The sequence below is a fragment of the Phaenicophaeus curvirostris genome, chromosome Z (genome assembly GCF_032191515.1).
Source record: "Phaenicophaeus curvirostris isolate KB17595 chromosome Z, BPBGC_Pcur_1.0, whole genome shotgun sequence".
Classification (NCBI taxonomy): domain Eukaryota; kingdom Metazoa; phylum Chordata; class Aves; order Cuculiformes; family Cuculidae; genus Phaenicophaeus; species Phaenicophaeus curvirostris.
Window position 1 is genome coordinate 59,742,034 of NC_091431.1, and position 19,546 is coordinate 59,761,579.

The 19,546-nt window shown below is 36.6% G+C and overlaps 1 protein-coding gene across 1 annotated transcript in view; it reads left to right on the forward strand.

The window, feature by feature from the left end:
• Positions 1–19,546, forward strand: part of HCN1 (hyperpolarization activated cyclic nucleotide gated potassium channel 1) — a 202,319-nt gene that overhangs the window by 16,748 nt on the left and 166,025 nt on the right. Inside the window, exon 2 of the mRNA XM_069879907.1 lies at positions 10,452–10,875. Within this exon, the coding sequence (XP_069736008.1) occupies positions 10,452–10,875 (424 nt within the window). The remainder of the gene's footprint in view (positions 1–10,451; positions 10,876–19,546) is intronic.

A 19,546-nucleotide genomic window follows, 5' to 3' on the forward strand; every position in this document is an offset into this window, starting at 1 on the left:
CACTGGTGAGTGCTCTAGGTACTGACCTATTTCACAAAAAGGGGATGCACATGATATGACTCGTGATTACTTATCATGTTGGTCTGTTCTGAATTTGATCTTTCTTTTAACATGGCTTTTCCATGGCATTTCCAAAAAGTGTCTTAAATAAATTTTAAACCATTCTCATTGAATTATAAGTAAAAAATGAAAAAAATCATGTTTTTTATTTGCTTTGAATTTGAATTGATTGTTTCATTAGTTTTTCATTTTATTTTCACAAGAAGCCACAAGTTTTTAATATATATTTAAAATACATAAATATTTTAACTAGATTTAATTGCTTTTTGAAGCAAACTATTTACTGCAACATATATTCATGGATTACAACAAAACAACTTATTGATTCTTAAAACAATACTTAATCTCAGTACTTAATTTTTATATTTGAAGAACGATAAGCTTTGGAGCCAAAGATCAGCCATAAATAGTTGTAAAAGGAATAATAATTTAACTTGATATATTTATGCTATCTTGATTAATTTGTTCTTGCATTAGAATCTTGTACATCTGTGTAGATGCATGAGGCATATAAGTATTCAGTCATGTATAATTTTTTCACTCATGTTGTAGGAGTAGAAGGTCTGTGTATATAATACATCAGCTTGTTTCATACTTATCTATGGTTCTACATTTTTCACATCTCTCATCTTTCCCTTTGTGAATTTGAAGACTACCTCTTTTTCTTTTTTTTTTCAGTTTGAACATAGTGTCTTCTCTTACCTTCAATGAACTTTTTCAAGAAATGATATGACAAATTCTAGTAAATGACAATTCATGTTTGACACTGCTTGTCCAAATGTACTGTATCATTGTACAGTTTCACACACAAAGCCAGTTTTACCTCTGGTTATCAGAAGGAAATTGTGAGCAGTGGTATATATGTCAAATACCAGAACTCTCCATGTCTTAAGTGAACCAAGTTAATGGTCCTAGTCTTGGGTTTTGTTTTGGGTTTTTGTCGGAGGTGTTTTCCTCAAAAACCTATATGTCTCAGCTCATTTGGTGGTTACACGCAAGTCTTCTCACCAACCCCCACGACTGAGGTATATTAATATTACTGAGCAACGTCTTCCTCGTCGCCTTCTTCTCTGAAGATAAGTAGAGAAAATGGACTTGTCCTCATCAGCAGAAACTTTAAAGATTACACCAATAACTAAGAGATTGATTTGGTTAAAAAAAATCTGTTAGAGAAGAATATTAAATGCTATTGTCTGGCTTTCTTGGTTTTGTGAGGAGGTGTGGGATAAGTTATCTTCCTTTTCATATGATGCTTTCTTGAGAAGAATTACAGAAGGCTTCTCCCAATTTAAGCCTCTGAATTTTTACTTAGTATGGAGGTATCCTAAATGTCATGTTTCTAAACGGGACTCTTAAAATTACTGTCACTAAAAAATCCTTAATTAATGCAAGTTTTCTAACATGAGATGTGAGAATATTTTGCAGCTGAAATATTTTTAGATCTATGTCTTTCAATTTTTTTCTCACGTCTGTAAAGTGGTCATTTCTAATTTGAGATTATGATTGCATATTTTACAATGATCCACCACAGAAATTTGCTTACACTTGAAGAATGTGACAATTTGAGATTAGTTTAAAGGCTGGTAATATAAAACTGAAATAAATGAATTGCAATCTCTACACAAAATGTTGCCTGATATTGAGAGGCTGTGATCTAACAGTTTGAACAGCAGGAGTAAATTGAGGAAGATACATTACTTGTGTTGTGTTGCACGTTGATGTAGAAGCAATCTTGCTGATCTGAAATATATCTGTTTTGACCAGCATACAGATTATCATAGACAGATTCAACTTTTTCCAGGAGAAAACTCATCTGTTACTTCCGACTCTTCATCAACACATTTTTCATAGCTGGTAGCTGTCTTGACAGGAGGACTATCCTGCTTTTTGACTGAGGAATGGGGCTGAAGAAAGGAGGAACTGTGTAAAGGTGGGACAGCGCAAAAGCAGTATCAGAGCTCCACTGACAGTGGTGCACTTTTCTTGCCCAAGGTTAAATGGCAGGCAGGCTTTAATTCTTTATACTGTAGTGTCAGATATATTCAAATGCTTGCAATAGAGGATTATTGGATAAAACCAAAGAGACTTATTGCCATACTACATAAATTTCTTTGTCCTCTTCTTCCTCCCCTCCCATATGCAATGAGGGCAACATTACTTATGTACCTTTATTTTTCAGAAATCTGAGACTTAATTTGTTAATGCATGTAAAATACTATCAAACTTTATATAAAAAGCTATTGCATGTGAGTTGAGGGGTAAAAATCTTTTGATGAAATGTCTACTGCTTAAATATTAGTTGAATATACTGAAAATATACCTGTATATTAGTGTAATATTAATTAGTTAATTTAATAGTTACTTTCCATGAACAATACTGTGATTTTCTTTTCTAGTAATCAAACCTTTGAAGAACTCCAACTTTTAACCTAACCAAATTCTGTAACCAAAGTGTTTAGAAAGCATTAATTTGCTCTTCATTGGCTTTGCTGGACTCTGATGAGGTTCCCCAAAAGCTGCATTTATCTAATAATCTGTCTTGTGCATAGAATCACAAGAGCAAAAATTGCAAATATCCACTGCTAAATATGTTTAGTTATCAGATAAAAATCCTGAAATCTCTTTGACATTGTTCAAATATGTAATTGTTAGATATGTTCTATGTCTATATAAAAAGTCTCATTATTGCTGGAGTTTATTAATATCTCTTTGAATTCCTTTTCCACTACTGGGTAGGAAGTTGCATCAATATTTAAAAAATAACAGCAAAGGACGTAAATTGGGTCTCTAAGTATACATGTCTAACCTTGAAGTGAAGATCTTCAGTATCAGTCTGAAATAAAATGAAGATTTCTGGTGATCTGTAAACTTCATCATTATTTTTTATTTAATTACTTTTATTCTAAATCAGAATGAAACCATTACACTCAAGATTCCCAGGTCCAGCAATGCTCATAATTTGGATGCAGAAACAGAGTTTTCAGGACATCATCCTCAGCCTCATTCTAGACTGACAAGTCTGAGGCAGGTAAAGCGTTTCTGCAGCTTCATCAGGTTATCTAGCTAGGTCACTGAAAGTTCATTAAGCTTGTTATGTTTTAAATTAAAAAAGGATAGCAAATATTGATAAAGTTTTCACCTGAGAAATCGTCACAGACTTGTGCTTAATATTTCTGCCTTTCAGCCTCAGCACATGAAGTGTAGAACGTGCTGTTAGTGCTCTGCTGTAGAGGGTGCTTTATAATATGAAGGAGTGGGTGCTGAAAGGAAGTGTTTCAGACTTGCAAGACTCCTTATTTACATTTACTTAACATAAGCTGAAAGCTGTCAAAGCAGAAATAAAGAACATAGATCAACAACTTCAGGACAATAGCTTCTTTTAAAAAGAAAACAAAAAAACCCAAACCTACCCTCTTGTCTTCCTAAAGCTTTGCAATCTCAAGTGCATTCAGATGAGGAAAGTTTTAGTCATACAGAAGGACAACACAACTGCAGAAGTAACCCTTTTCCTAGCAGAAAACCGTCCAGTGTAACGAAGTGACCACTAGTCTTTTTAATGCATTTGTATTAATGTCATCACACAGATCGGTTACAGTAAATTCTACATTTAGAGATTTAAAAATAAATACATAAATCATGGAAGCACTCTGTAATGGATTTGCAACATTTAAACAAAATTTGTTCCATGGATAATATTAAATGCACTATTTCTTGTTAGCATAGAAGAAGTATGTTTTCTTTTATGTGTGTATCTGTGAAAGCGAGACAGATGGGCAGAATGAAAATGGGTAGCTGGGCAGAAGAGGATATCCTCACTTGCAAATTGTGAAAAAAAATAGTGATCGATTTTTCAGTAAGTTTTCAAGCACAGACACTTGGGCAGTCATGACAAGAATTTGGATCCCCTGAAGAACCCCTTCCCTTCTTCATCCTCCTGTCCTTTCCAACAAATCCTACTAACAATCTGCAAGTTGCAGATGTTTTCTGTCATACTAAAAGAAGGTATAGTTGACAGCAAGAGAAGGGTGGCATGTCCTATAACAATTGAATTCTGGTTTAGATAATCCCAAGTTTTGTGCTTGTTAATGTGCATTGTAATAAAGTTTTAAATTAATGTTATTTCTACTAAGATTGTTTTGTTCTATATAGGACATTGATTTCTCTGTTAGGTGAACAATGATCCATGAAAGCAAAAGCGATAAAGCTGTGTTTGAAGGTGAGAGAAAAAAAAGACTGTTCACTTCATTAAGCATCTGCTAGTCAATCAAAATATTATACTGAAGAGGAGGCAAGTTTTTGCATGGAAAGCCTGTGAAATTTTTTTACAGTTTTTGATTCTTTGAATGTGTAGAGTGAAATAATCTCAGATGCACCAGGTTTAGTTTGAAAGATATTTTGCAAGTAAGTTGAAAGAATATGTTTTTTGAAGACCTTCCACTTTATAATGTGGCTGATGAGTATTTGTGACTGAATTTCATGAAGTTTTGCCCATATGTTTTGCTGTCTTTATTAAATAATCAGACTTTTCTGATCTTTCTGGAAACTCAGGTATCTTAATTTTAAGCAAAGCCCTGACTGCTCTGTGGCCTCAGGTCACAGCAAGATTTGCCTTAGAGATGCTGTTCACCCTGCTGTGTGGATTGTAAGACCACTGACAAGTTCTGGTGGCTCAGTGTGGGTGTACTGTAAGAATAATCATGTATCAAGCTACAGTGACTCAAGGACATCGAGGCTGCTGTGTCAATGGGCAGCAATCCGGGAATAACAAAGAAAGCAAATCTGAATTACTTCTAATGCAATTATATATACAGCAAATTATGCAGCAAATTAAGTAACGTAGAGCTGAAATTTTGTTCTTTACTCAATTTTCTTTGGGTTGTGTATAAAAAGTAGAAAATAATATGCCAGTTAGAATTAATAGTGTCTTGCATTATTAAGCTTAGTACAAACATTGATTAATGAATACTAAGTAGTTCTTTATCACTGCTTGGGTAGGTGCTCATTTTGAACAGACTTTTCATCCTCCCCAGGATAGCCTGTGGCAATAAATAAGCCACAAAGTTTCAGCACCATGTTCCAGAGCTGTAAAATCACCGTGTTATTACCGTAAGTTTTGAAAGGATAGTTGATAAATTAGGACTGAAAGGATGACTGAAAGAGGGCTATGAATCCAAATAGTGTTATTTGACGATAGCAAAGTAATAATTAGTAATAATTTTTTTAAAAAAAATTATTTATAAAATAATTATTTAAAATTTTGGAAAAAATATGCCTTAAAACTGGGCTTTTTTGTATTTTTTATTACTTGAAAACTCTTTTCACCCAGAGTTATGAAATCCCTGAGTCATCTAGAAGCATTTAAAAAGTTTCAGGAGTACCTCAGTCTGGTGTGGTGCTGAACTCTGTACCATCATTTAGTGGCAACTGGTAGTAGCTGTGCTGAGTTATCTTCAGAGGAACAGTGAGCTCCATAGCTGTTTTGCAGGCTCTCATTTTTTTTCCTCATTCTTGAAAACATTGTGTCATATGCCTACTTCTTCCTTTCTTTTTGTCAATGTTTTATAGTATCTTACATAATATTTGCAATTCTATAGTATTTATAATATCTTATATGTGAGGAGTATAGTCAGGATGCAACATTTCAGAAAAGCAGACTTCCCAGCTCTTCAAGGAATTACTCAGTAGGACCCCCTGGGACATGGTCCTCCAAGTCAAAGGAGCAGAATGGAACTGGAAAATATTCAAGGATGCTTTCCATTAAGTGCAAGAGTGCTCAGTCCCCGTATGTAGATAATCAGGCAGGAAAGGGAAGAGGCCAGTGTGGCTGAGTTGAGATCTGCTCGTCAAACTCAAGAACAAGAGGGAATTGCACAGGCAGTGCAAGCTGGGACAGAGAACCTGGGATGTGTATAGGTATGCTGCCTGGATTCAGAAAGAATCGCCTGGATGCTGCAAGAAAGTCAGGAAGGCCAAGGCACAGCTGGAGCTGAACTTGGCAAGGGGAGTAAAGACTAACAAGAAGGGCTTCGACAGGTACGTCAATCAAAAGAGGAAGGTCAAAGAGAATGTACCCCCACTGATGGTTGGGAATGGTGACCTCGTATCAACAGATGAGGAGAAGATTGAGGTACTCAACAAATTTTTGCCTCAGTCTTCACCGATAACCTCTCTTCTCACCTCTCCTGGCTCATGGGACTGCAAGATGGTGACCAGGGGGATAAGCCTCTACCCACTATAGAGGAGGATCCAGTTTGTGACCACCTGAAGAACCTGAAAATTTATAAGCCTATGGGACCTGATGAGGTGCATCCCAGAGTCCTGAGGGAATTGGCAGATGTGGTTGCCAAGCCACTCTCCATGATCCTTGAAAAGTCATGGCAATCGGGAGAAGTCCCTGGTGACTGGAAGAAGGGTAATGTTGCGCCCATTTTAAAAAAAGGGCAGAAAAGAGGTCCCTGGGAACTACCGACCTATCAGCTTCACCTCTGTGCTTGGGAAGATCGTGGAACAGATCCTCGTAGAAGCTGTGCTAAAGCACATGGAGGACATGGAAGTGATTAATGTCAGCGAGCACAGCTTCACCAGGGGCAAATCTTGTATGACCAACTTAGTGGCTTTCTATGATGGGGTGACTGGACCAGTGGACACGGGTAAACCAACGGATGTGATCTACCTGGACTCCTGTAAAGCCTTTGACAGTGTCTCCCACAACATCCTTTTCTCTAAATTGGAGAGATATGGATTCGATGGGTGGATGGTATGGTGGATAAGAAACTGGTTGGAGGGTCATGTTCAGAGAGTAGTGGTCAATGGCTCGAAGTCCAGATGGAGACCTGTGACAAGTGGTGTTCCTCAGGGGTCCGTACTGGGACCGATGCTGTTTAATATCCTCATCAATGATATTGACAGCAAGATTGAGTGCACCCTCAGCAAGTTTACAGATGACACCATGCTGAGTGGTGCAGTTGCCACACTGGAAGGATGGGATGTCATCCAGAGGGACCTGGACAGGCTGGAGAAGTGAGTCTGTGAGAACCTCATGAGGTTGAACAAGGCCAAGTACAAGGTCCTACACCTGGATCAGGACAGTCCCCGATTTCACTACACGATGGGGGATGATGTGATTGAAAGCTGCCCTGCAGAGAAGGACTTTGGGGTGCTGGTCGATGAGAAGCTCAACATGAGCCAGCAGTGTGCACTCGCAGCCCAGAAGGCCAACCATATCCTGGGCTGCATCAAAAGCCAGCAGGTCAAGGGAGGTGATTCTGCCCCTCTATTCGCCACTTATGAGGCCTCATCTGGAGAACTGTGTCCAGTTCTGGAATCCTCAACATAAGAAGGGTATGGGACTGTTGGAACGGGTCCACAGGAGGGCTACAGGAATGATTGGAGGACTGGAGCACCTCCTTATGAGGAAAGCCTGAGAGCGTTGGGCTTGTTCAGCCTGGAGAAGAGAAGGCTCTGAGGAGATCTTATAGTGACCTTCCAGTACCTGAAAGGAGCCTGCAAGAAAGCTGGAGAGGGACTGTTCATAAAGTCTTGTGATGATAGGACAGAGGGGAGTGGGTATAAACTGGAGAAGGGCAGATTTAGACTAGACATTAGGAAGAATTTCATCATGATGAGAGCGGTGAGACACTGGAAGAGGTTGCCCAGGGAAGCTGTGGCTGCCCCATCCCTCAGGTGTTTAAGGCCAGGTTAGATGTGACCTTGAGTAACCTGATCTAGTGGGATGTCCCTGCCCATGGCAGGGGTGTTGGAACTAGGTGATCTTTAAGGTCGCTTCCAGCCCTAACTATTCTATGATTCTATAATTCTATGATATAAATCTGGAACTGTGAGATTGCTAATTTTGAATTTATAACCAACCTTACTGAGAGGGGTGAGAGTGGAGTAGCAAAGACTAAATAATGCTAAACATAGTTTGAAACAAACAGCTACCTCTGTTGTCTCAATAGCTGCTCCTTGCACGGTATTGTGAAGCTTGTCAGCTTGCTCTTGGTCACATGAATAGTAGGATGTTCTGAACTGGTAGGCAAAGAACGCATTGTATTACTTTCTCTGCACAGGTCATGGAAGGGCAGTTCAGGGAGTTGCATCTAGTTTTTCTCATCTGAAAGAAAAATACCATATAACATTGCCAACAAAATGGTATTTGGAAACTTTTTTAAAAGAAAATGTCTGATTAATTTCTAGATGAAAAATAAGTAATAATATAATGGTTTTTTTTAATGAACTCATCATTTTATACTATATTGTGGGCTAAAATAAAAATAGAAAACTAGTATGATCTGATAGTCCATACCTTTCAATCTTATTTTATTACTGAAACCCTAACTATACTACTTTTCCTGATATTCAACATCAGGAGCTCCAGTGTGTTTTGCATAATCACAAATGATCCGTAATGATCCTTTAAACCACAGATTACGGTAGGATAAAAACACCTGGTTCTGTATTTTGTTGGCTGGGTGGCTGGTTGTTGTGCAGCTTTAGCCTTCATTACATAACTGCTCTCTGTGCTGGTGAAACGTAAAGGTCAACCTGAAATCAAGCAATGCATTGCTTAGGAGTTACCTGCAGATACAAGTACACCTTTTGCAATCATTCCCCGGTTGTCTTCCACTCATTTTCAGGATTTCTTTGAGACAGTTATTCTCCAAGAACATTTTTGTGAAATATTTTTGTCAATAGTGCTGTAAAAGTGTTTTTGGTAATTGTACCTGTAGTAGTGATATATGTATTCAGTGGTTCCTTCTGTTCTGATAATTCTAGATTATTGAAAAGGAATCTAGCACAGCAAAAAGCCTATTAACATGACTTTAAGAGAAACAGATTTTTTTTAAAAAATTTTTTTCTTTTGCCAGGTATGATACAGATTCAGTGAATACTGTCACATGCTAAGCAAATACACAGCCTGGATAAAACTGAATATTTATAGCGCATAGTACTCATGTTAATTGTAAGATTGAAAACGTGTAAGACATAAATCACCTTGCGGTACACAGGGAATTACTTGCAAAGTCTATTTAATGGAATTTCTGAGTACCAGTTAAAGGTACTTTGCCATCTACTCTCTCAAAACTCAAGCCTAATCTCTGTAGGTTTATTTTGGAAAAAAGGATTTTAAAACTAGAAATTCTCATGCCACTATCAATCCTATGCTACTTTTCCTTCATTGTGTTTTATATTACAGTTTATTTATATTCTCAGATCAGCAATTTGTAAACTCAGAAGTATTTTCATTAATAAACATCGAACAAAGCAGATTTATAATCCTGGATCATTTTGTGAATACAAGAAGCAGTCTCAGAAATCTAATGTAATTCATATGCTCTGTGCAAGTCTGACAAAAGCTAAACTCATGGTCTGAAGTATTTTGTGGCCAATTAAACTATTAATCTGGTTGATTGCCATGAACTTTTACCAAGATGAGGTTGTTTGTTGCATGTTAGTTGGCTGGTGCTAGTGTGGTAGAAGTGGCCTAGAAGTAAGTACTGGAGTGGTGTGCTGGTGGCATGTCCATCACATCCCCACGATGCAGGGCCCTAATGTGATGAAGAGCTGGAGTAAGGAGATAGTTATGTTGCCATCGCTACTTCTGGTCTTCCAAATAGTGTAATGTGTCCATGGGCAACTGTTGTTGACTGGTTTCTGTGTCTCTCCAAATCAAGTTTAGCTGAGCAGATCACGTTTGCAAGCAGAACAAGTGGTCATGTGTAGGGTTCAGGCTTTCTTAAGTTAAGTTTCAGTTGTTTTACTGAACAGGAGTAACTTTTTTTGACATTTTAACATTTAGAAGTTATCATAATTTTCTTAAAATCTGTTGGGTATATACTACCATCCCCTGGAAAACTTCTATTAGAGTAGATGTACACTCTATGAAATGGGTGGGTTTACTCACTGTTTCTCAATGGTTACAAAAATGCAAGGAAGTTCTATTCAGGTTGTAAGAGTGGATGAAGGTTTTGATGTTACCTAGTTTTTGTTTCTGGTTTTTTTTTTTGTTTCATTGCATTTTTCCTCTCTCTGTAATTTTATTCCATAACTATAATGGTATGCATACATTTACAAAGAAGTACTTACGTTTAATATGTTATCTGTTAAATATTTGGGTTTCCATTTGAATAGAAGCCTTAAAAAACCCACTTCATTGCTAAAGCACTTCTAATTGGCACCAGACATCAGTTTTAGCTATAGAAACATCTCTTAATTACTTTGTCTCTCTATTGACTGTGACTATATTGAATGACTTAAACCAATGAGAATTTTCTTGGCATTAACAAAATATTTAAGCATCCTGAGGTGTTGTTGGTGGCATGACAGAGATATTTTTACTAATGATGCTCTACCATGTCACATCAACCATTCTCTCTCTTCCTTTTTTTTAGGTTTTACTGGGACTTAATCATGCTCATAATGATGGTTGGAAACCTTGTCATTATACCCGTTGGAATCACATTCTTCACAGAACAGACAACAACGCCATGGATTATTTTCAATGTGGCATCAGACACTGTTTTTCTATTGGACTTGATCATGAATTTTAGAACTGGAACTGTAAATGAAGACAGCTCTGAAATAATACTGGACCCTAAAATCATTAAGATGAATTACTTGAAAAGCTGGTTTGTGGTTGACTTCATATCATCAATACCAGTGGATTATATCTTTCTCATTGTGGAAAAAGGAATGGATTCAGAGGTTTACAAGACAGCAAGAGCACTTCGTATTGTGAGATTTACAAAAATCCTCAGCCTGTTACGATTGTTACGCCTTTCAAGACTGATTAGATACATACACCAGTGGGAAGAGGTAAGATTTATACAGTTATAACAGCATTTGCTACGACCTTACTGAAAAAAAAAACCCAACCAAAAAAGAACTAGTCAGACCTCCCCAAAGAGCTACACAAGAACCAGAATGGAATAAAATGTTTTGACTCACCAATTAGTGTAATTACATACAGGTGCCAGCAGAAAAGCCTTTCTTTGGGGAAAAAAAAGGAAAACAGAGTAACCATTTTCTGCTAGCAACAGTGACCAAAAATATGTTTGAGACCATCAGCACAATAAGCATGGATGGGCTCCTATAGAGAGTTTAGAAATCATAACAACCACCTAAATATAGATTTCAGTTTAGTGACTAACACTTAAACTTATTAAGTTAATACTGTCATAATCACACAGAACTTAAAATACATGTTTATATTTTTGTATTTCAGGAGAAATTGACGCCATTTATAATAGAGTAATTTCCTAAAATGCTCAGTCTGAATGCTGTATGTGGGCATAATACAAATACTGATGTTCTTTGTAAAAAATGGGTAGTTCAAATTTTGATTCATTGCCTTCTAAGCTGTGAACTTCTCTATTTCTAGATGCGACCTTATGCTGCGTGCCAGTGTGCCATACTAACATTTCCAGGAAATCATGGCATTCCCTAATTTGGCATGCTTATAGCTAGGAAGCATTTAATATGTTGGCACATACTACCATGATTCAGTCATTTCACTTCACCTGTACCCAATTCTGTAGTTCTAAATATCATAATATATTTTAAAGGCAGTGCTAAGAGCACGGGAAAAATAACTGCTTTTATCTAAACCTATCTAGCAGCAAGTGTAATGAGAATTATTTTGGAAAGCATTTTCATGGAAGCATTATTAAATAGATCTGCATAAATTTATTTACCTACTTTGGTAGATATTTATTTAATTGGATGAATGAAGCATGATTTGGTACCATTTCTGTGGTTTTTCTACTGCTTATATTCAGTATTATATTTACTTTCTGATTTAATGGAAACCTAAATGCAAAGCCATCTCACTTATAAAGTCAGAGTATATTTAAGGTGATACTAAGTATCAAAAATATAATTAATTTATAGTTGTTTCTCAAAAAGCTCCTGAAATAGCTAAATATTTTTATTACTGCATTTTGTAAATTCTACTTATTTTTGCCTGTTGGTAATGCAGTATAACTACGGGGTTTTTTGGCACAAAAAGATAGCACTGCAGTTTTATACTCAATTTAACTAAGGCAAATGATTAAGCATATTTTGCAGTTTTACCGTAAAGCTGTGTGCTTTTGTTGTCTCTGTATTTTACAGAGAGACAACCTTCTGAAATGCATTCAATGACATTATTTTTTTAGCAGTGTGAGTTAATAGCTTGCGAGTATAAAGCCCTGGTAAACAAAGAAATGAGTGCTTTTGGATTTTTTTTCCTTCTGTCTGTTGTCAAAGATAAATCAGGTATCCTAAATCAAAGGCAGTTGAATTGGCCACTAAGCGAGACTAGAAGTGACCAAAGGATGTGATACAGACCAGCAGTAACTGGTGTTTGGTCCATTTAATCTTTAGCTAAAGGCTGCTTGATTGTAACTTCAGCATTGATTCCACTAGAAGCACTTATGAAATATTTCTTGTATGTTAATTGATGTGACAAATATTGAAAAATAAGTGGAGTACCTATTTTTGTGTTTGATCTCAGGAGAGTGGGAGAGGATCTCAAGTTTTTTTGGTTTGTTTTTTTTTTTTGAACTTGAAATAATGCAGCAAGAAGCTTGTTCGCTGCTTTATAATAAGGATTTCTGATGACCGTGTGAGCATGTGGGAACATGTGATAAATGAGACTGAATCAGGCTCTGATAAATCCCAAAATGAAATGTGTACAAGAAAAAAAAAATTATTTTTTTTGTTAGATGTCCACAGATATCAGAAATTAAATTGGTTACGGGTTTTCATATTTGCCTTTGTTGTTACAAGAGTTGATTTTTACTTTGGGTGTAGCTTGTGAATCTCTCCTGCATGGTGATCCATTACCACTTTGGATAAATTTTGTGTTATAGCACAGTTATGTTTTTTTTAAAAAAAAACTTTGTAGGGATAAACTTTGCTGAATTAGGAAACAATAGTTGGATGATCCCATAGGGATTGTCAGTGAGACTTTTGCTACTAATGTTAATCTTTTCTGTATTCTGTGCGTTAGCACATGAACAACTGGAAGCAAATGTTAACTAATTTTTATGAGATAGAACTGGTATCTGTTTGCGGTTAAAAGGATTAAATAGCTTTTGCATATGAGTTGATATGTAGGTTTAAAATGTGGTACAGATAAATCTGAAATATTTGGATCCAGAATAATGAGCATTATGTTGAAAAACATTGAGAGAAGCCAGCAAACTCATTGTTTGTAACCTGCCAAGAGGATACTTCATGGAAAACTGATTGATGCACAAACCAGGTTGTATAATAAGGCTATTACTCCACTGAGACATTGATACATATTCCACCAGTAAAGAAAAGTTGAAATTGTTTGAGCTTTTCCTTTTTAGTACCACATACTTGGACTTCAGTTGGTCAGTATCCTGAACTTTATGATGAGTAAGCAAAAATTTAGAAGATTCTATAAGAAATACTAGTAAAACACAGTTCCTTTTCTTTATATATTTCCACATGATTTAAATAAATTAAATCAAGTTCAAGCTGCTAACAGCCAAATAAAATAATACTGAGATAAATAATGTATGCGTTGCAGAAGCTTTCTCCTTAACTGTTACAAGGGAACAGAGCTTATAGCCTGTGGTGCAATACATATGAAATCTGATTGATACATTTATATCAGTCTGATGTTAATAGCTTATCCAAATGAATGACTCAGTAGAAATGAGAAGAAAGACTTCAACAGAGGGACAGAAGATATGCTGACAAGAATTAATTAACTGAATTTGCAAATTCACATGTACTAAAACTGCTTTTTAGCCACAATATCTGTTATTCCACTTCTTTACCACTCAGATTTTGTCAAATAGGTTGTATACTTACTTAAGCAGAAATATATACTATAACATGGAAGAAAAAAACTATTTTAATCACACATTGCAGAAATTATACTTTTCCAGTAATTTCAGGCAGCATGTTTGTTTTGGATTTTCTTTTTAGCCTAAATTCCTAAAAATACCAAAGAGGATGCACTGGACCCAATTCTTGTTTACTTTAATGTATTGTATGAGACTGCCTAAGTGCCTGACCCCTTAACCATTAAGTTATTCTTGGTTAAAAATGCTCATACATATGCAAACAATTAAAATAAAAGTTGAACGATTATGAATACGTCATTACACATCAAATGATGTGCCGTTTTGCTTTACGTTTGTATGTGATACAAATTTACTGATTCTTTCAAATAACAAAGTTTGCTGAAAGCTTCTTAAAAATCAGACTTTAATACCTTTGCTTACAGCTGTTCTAATTACAGGACAAGACTAAGTATATATAAAGTAAATAGAAGCAATATTCCTAAAGCTGTGCTCAGAGTCTCATTCTGAGATGCTTGATTATGCAGAATTAGAATCAGTTTTATAGTGACTGAATGCTTACTGTGTAATGTGGAATAAAGGTTATGTTTTGCCAAAAATAATCTAGTGTAGTATGTGATAACAGTAAAGTGCAGCCATGTCTTACTATGGCTTGACTTATACTGAAATCTGTTTTGTGTTCACCATACCTTTCAAGATTCGTGGAATTACATAAGGGTTGATATTCATTATAGTTGTTGCTAAAGCTCAGAGGTTTAGTGAAACACATTTCTGAGTGTATCACACAGGTTTGTCTCATTCTACGTTTTACTATTTTACTTCTAATAATCACAGTAATGCTGGTCTGGAAAAAGCACATCAATTCAAGCTTGATTGAATGATAAATCTTAAAGTGCTTAAAAATTAAGTAAAATGTGTAAGAGCCTTGCCAAATTAAGTCTTGCATTGACAATTTCATCTGTTGCTTCCATGCTACTAACTCTAATTATCACAGATTACCACTAGCTGTCCTTTCCTTGTTGTTCCACTGGTTGGTAACAGTACAAAAAGACATATTATGTGTATATGATGTTGAGTTATTATTGTTGCTTAAATAAAAATATTGTGTTATCCAGACAACAGATGATGACTCTTACTTCAGTAACCTACTGGTTCTGTGATAAGTATACAGATAACTTTTGTCCCATATAGAAAATCAAATTATTTCTTCTTTCCCCTACATCCAGGTAAGAAGTCAATCATTTGTGTCTCTCCGTTTGATCACTGAGTGGGTAATCACATAGGAAGGGAGAGAGAACAAGTTCAGTGGTTACTTGGTAATGTTGGATGAAAACACATTATCTTTACTGATTGGATTATTAATTTTATTTTCTTTTAAAGGACACATTTTTTCCTTTCAATGATGATGTCATAAAGTCTTATGGCAGTGGGAGGTGACATAAAATGTTTTTATTTCTTTTCATTTAGTTTTAATTCCTGTCCTCCAAGAAGACAGTTTAAAATACATTTTCTAGGCCCTATAACGTATCAATTAGTGAAGTACAGCAAATAAGCATGCCAGAAAGGTTGAATGACAAATTTAAAGTAAATTAGCTTAAAGTAGGACACACTTTTTTATTGTGTAATACAGACGCATCAATCATATACAAGTTACCTACCTCATTGGGAGTGAGGGGAGGTAATTTGTTAAATTACTGTGGGGGAGAGAAGATGTAGGAGAGCCTTCCTTCTCTTACTGGCAGAAAGTCTGAATTCTGCAACAAAGTCTGTCTGTTAATGTCTTCTGCCTTCTTGCCATTAAGAAGACAGAAGTAAGAGAAAATCCCAATTTCCTGCCAATTTCTGCAGGAGGGAAGTAGAAAAGCAAGTTTTGCATTCTTTTGGAAAGTTGTGCTTGGAAAATGCTTTCTATATATAAAGTAGTGAACTTGCGTCCTCTTATGTAATATCTGTGGCTTATGTCAGGATGTATGGATTGATGAGAAATACAAAATCTCCAAGCTGTTTGGCACTTTTGGGTTTTGTATTCTTTTCCTAACAAGTATACCCTGGCAGGACTAGGAAAGTATACAAACTAGTTATTCATGTTGTTGCTCAGTGTGCAGATCCTTGTTTGTGTGTGTACATCTTGCACAGCTGACTTCATTTCATGCTGGGCTCTACCTCAGACACCCACAGGGTTTGCTTGGGGCCTCCGCCCTGTTCTGCAGTCTTCCCTACCAGATGAAGATGTTGTCATGTGTGCTCGACGTGTGCTGACCTGCCACACCTCTTGCATACTCTAGAAGGAAAAACCCATGAATTACAAAAATCTAAGGGTGATCCTTGCTTAACGTGGCTATAGGGGATGAGCTCTCTAGCTTCAGCAGAGCAGAGGGTTGTTCAGCCCGGTTCCCCAGAGGGAATGCTATCCAGTTGTGCCTGGGAGTTGCACTGGCTGTTAGTTCATTCCTAGGCAGGGCTTCCAGTGCTGGTAGTCCTTCCCAATTCAGTTGGGATGTTGGCTAATGGATAGCCTGTCTCTATGACGGCAGTTGAGGGCAAGGTATTCCATCAGGAAACTCTGATCCTATAGAGCCGGAACCCTGACTACTAGCCCTTTGTCTTTCTTAACTTAAAAATAGAGAGTGTAAAGGCAATTTCATTTATAGTGTTCAACACTGTTCATACTGTGTCTTGATAGTGTAGTTCTAGTTTGTAAAATATAATTTGCTTATATGGGTAGAACTGAACTGATAGAAAATATATGTAAAAATGACTAAATGCCAAAATAAAGCACTCTATAATATGAAAGAACATGTGAATTGAAACATTTTCATATGAAGAAAAATCTATCTCGTAATATATAAATGTGCAAGCCTTAGTGCTTTAAATAATATTTTTTTTTGTCTGTCATGTAACTTACAAGACTATTGTTTCTGTTTTGCCAAACAGAGCACCTAATACAGTCTTTACTAAACTGGTAGTGTTCCAAATGGGAAAGTATAATAAGTCTCATTTCATGTAAACCTTTTTGCTAACATCGAAATATCCATTTTTTGATAGGAATGGTTGGACTCGATGATCCGGTGGGTCTCTTCCAACCTGGTTATTCTATGATTCTATATTTTAACATTAGATGGGTAAACTGCTCAGTTGTGCTGGTACTTTTTCCTTTATTTCAATGAAAATACTTCGAGAAAAGTATATATCATTGCAGCTAAAGCATACATCCATGAAATATTACAGACATGGATGATGGAGCATCCTCTTGAGTTTTTATTTTTCACTCTTAAATTCTGTATAACCACAGGAAAATACAAATAACCCATAAAGACAATTAGAAGGCATTATGATCCATGTTATCCTAATAATAGAATGCTAACTGCTGAAAAAGAACAGCACACTTGTAGATCAGGCAATTACTGAAATGCAAGCAAGACTTTGAGTATTGCAGTTTTTAATTTCCTACTTTATGGTCTATGCATAATTACTTTAATGGAAAGAATAATCTATCCCCCTACAGAGTAAATAGGAAGTGTTACGAGTGTCAAGTTTCTTTCTTCACCTTTTTACCCCTCTTTTAAGGCTGTGCAAACTGAACTGCCTTTCTTGTGTGCCTACACCAAGGGAATAATAGTGTGGCAATGATGTTTTCCCTGGGATATAAACTATGTGGAATGTAGCCTGAGATTAATTTCCCTGAACTGAAATGTTGGAAGAGAACATTTTCTTCTTCATATGAGTTTTGTCTGCTTCTGTGGTTATGGGCCAGTTCCTGAGAGTCTGGGCTGTAGGCAGAGAGAAAGTGGGTTCACCTCTGCAGTGGCATTTTTAGGTAATGCCAGTCAAGCCAGTTTGAAAATGATCCATACTGCATCAGACTCATTGACACTGAAATGTAGCACAATTTTTTAGTAGAAATTTTTAAAGTCTAATTTTTTGTTCATTATTTTTTAAGCCATTCTGGAAAAAAATTCTTTAGTTTGCACTTGATAGAGCTTCCACATATTACTCCTTGCTGCAGATTTACAAAAGAGCCTGTTCCGTCATAAGATTTGAACACAAGCAGAAAAGCCCACTTAACTTTTACAGTGTAATTGACTGATGCATACACCCCACAAGAGAAGAGAGGTTGGGAACATTCAGTTCTCTTGGGGGACAGAGCTGCCAGCCACTCACTATGTCGTCCTCCTCCCTCGCTGGAGCTGAAGAGCCATCAGAGAAGCTGATAATGGTCAAAGAGTTGTTTAAGCAGCGCCCAGTGTGGATTGTGGTTCACCATTTGAACACTGAGATACTGTGGAGTCCTTCCCATAGTGAGTGCACTTGTTACAAGCTGCCTTTGCTTCCTGCAGTGATGCAACTGGAAGGGGACCTGTGAATTGGGGTTTTCTTTTTTTTTTTCTTCTATGTCTTTTAAAAAGAGTGACAGTTTTAGGGTTTGTTCTTTGCAGGCAGAGTACAGCCCATTCCGATATCTCTGCATTTTCAGCTTTGTATTAATAGAGGTCAGTCAGAATGACTGTTCACACTTCTAAATTACTCAGTAACAGTAGTTACCTAAAAGTTATTCTCAACTTGTCACTGATACCTTGTAAGATCCTTCCCCTCTATCTGTGCTTGCATAAAACCAAGAGAACGTCGCATGTAAAGAAGTCAGTTGAATAAATACCTTAGATTTGTTTTATTTGTTTTGATATTCTCTTCATGTAGCTGCAAGGGCAAGTTCAGCTTTAGAGTTTGTTAGGGATATGCTATGGCTGTTTTACACTGTCTTAAACAGACTTACTTTTAAAATAAATTTTTAGAAGACAGACTTGAAGCTGGGTTGCTAGCCTACAGGGTAAAATACACCTAGTTATCGGTTGAGGTGGAAGGCTTATAATCTACTGTAATAACGGTTAATAATTTATTTATGTATTTATTTATTAAAACAAGTAGCAAGATCTCTTTACAGAGTGTCATTACTAATTGAAAACTGAGGAGGAAATTATAGAGGAAAAATAAATCAGAAAAGTGTATGGGTAGGAGTTGGGTATGAACAATTTTAACCTTTCCCTAACATTTGACTACAAGGGACAATATCACAGAATCACAGAATAACCAGGTTGGAAGAGACCCACTGGATCATCGAGTCCAACCATTCCTATCAAACACTAAACCATGCCCCTCAGCACCTCACCCACCCGTGCCTTAAACACCTCCAGGGAAGGTGACTCAACCACCTCCTTGGGCAGCCTGTTCCAGTGCCCAATGACCCTTTCTGTGAAATTTTTTTTCCTAATGTCCAGCCTAAATCTCCCCTGGCGGAGGTTGAGGCCATTCCCTCTTGTCCTGTCCCCTGTCACTTGGGAGAAAAGGCCATCACCCTCCTCTCTTAACTTTTAAATTATGTTAAGATGTATTAAAGGATGGAAAGATAACTCATTAGATTTAAACTTGATATAATGCTGTGTTCTGCGTTAAGAAAAAGTTGTCAGATGCTGTTAACAGCTTTTTAAATGAAAAAAAAAAAAAAGCCCACCACTGTACTCTCTTGTGCTTTTATGTGGAGAACAGTGTTTTGTTGAATTTTGTGGGAAAGCATTACCTCAGTATTTCAGAAAGGTCTGAGAGGTAGAAAAGGGGAACTATCTGGGGAACTTCCACTAGCCTGTGCTGGACAGACTATCCGTGCACTGTTG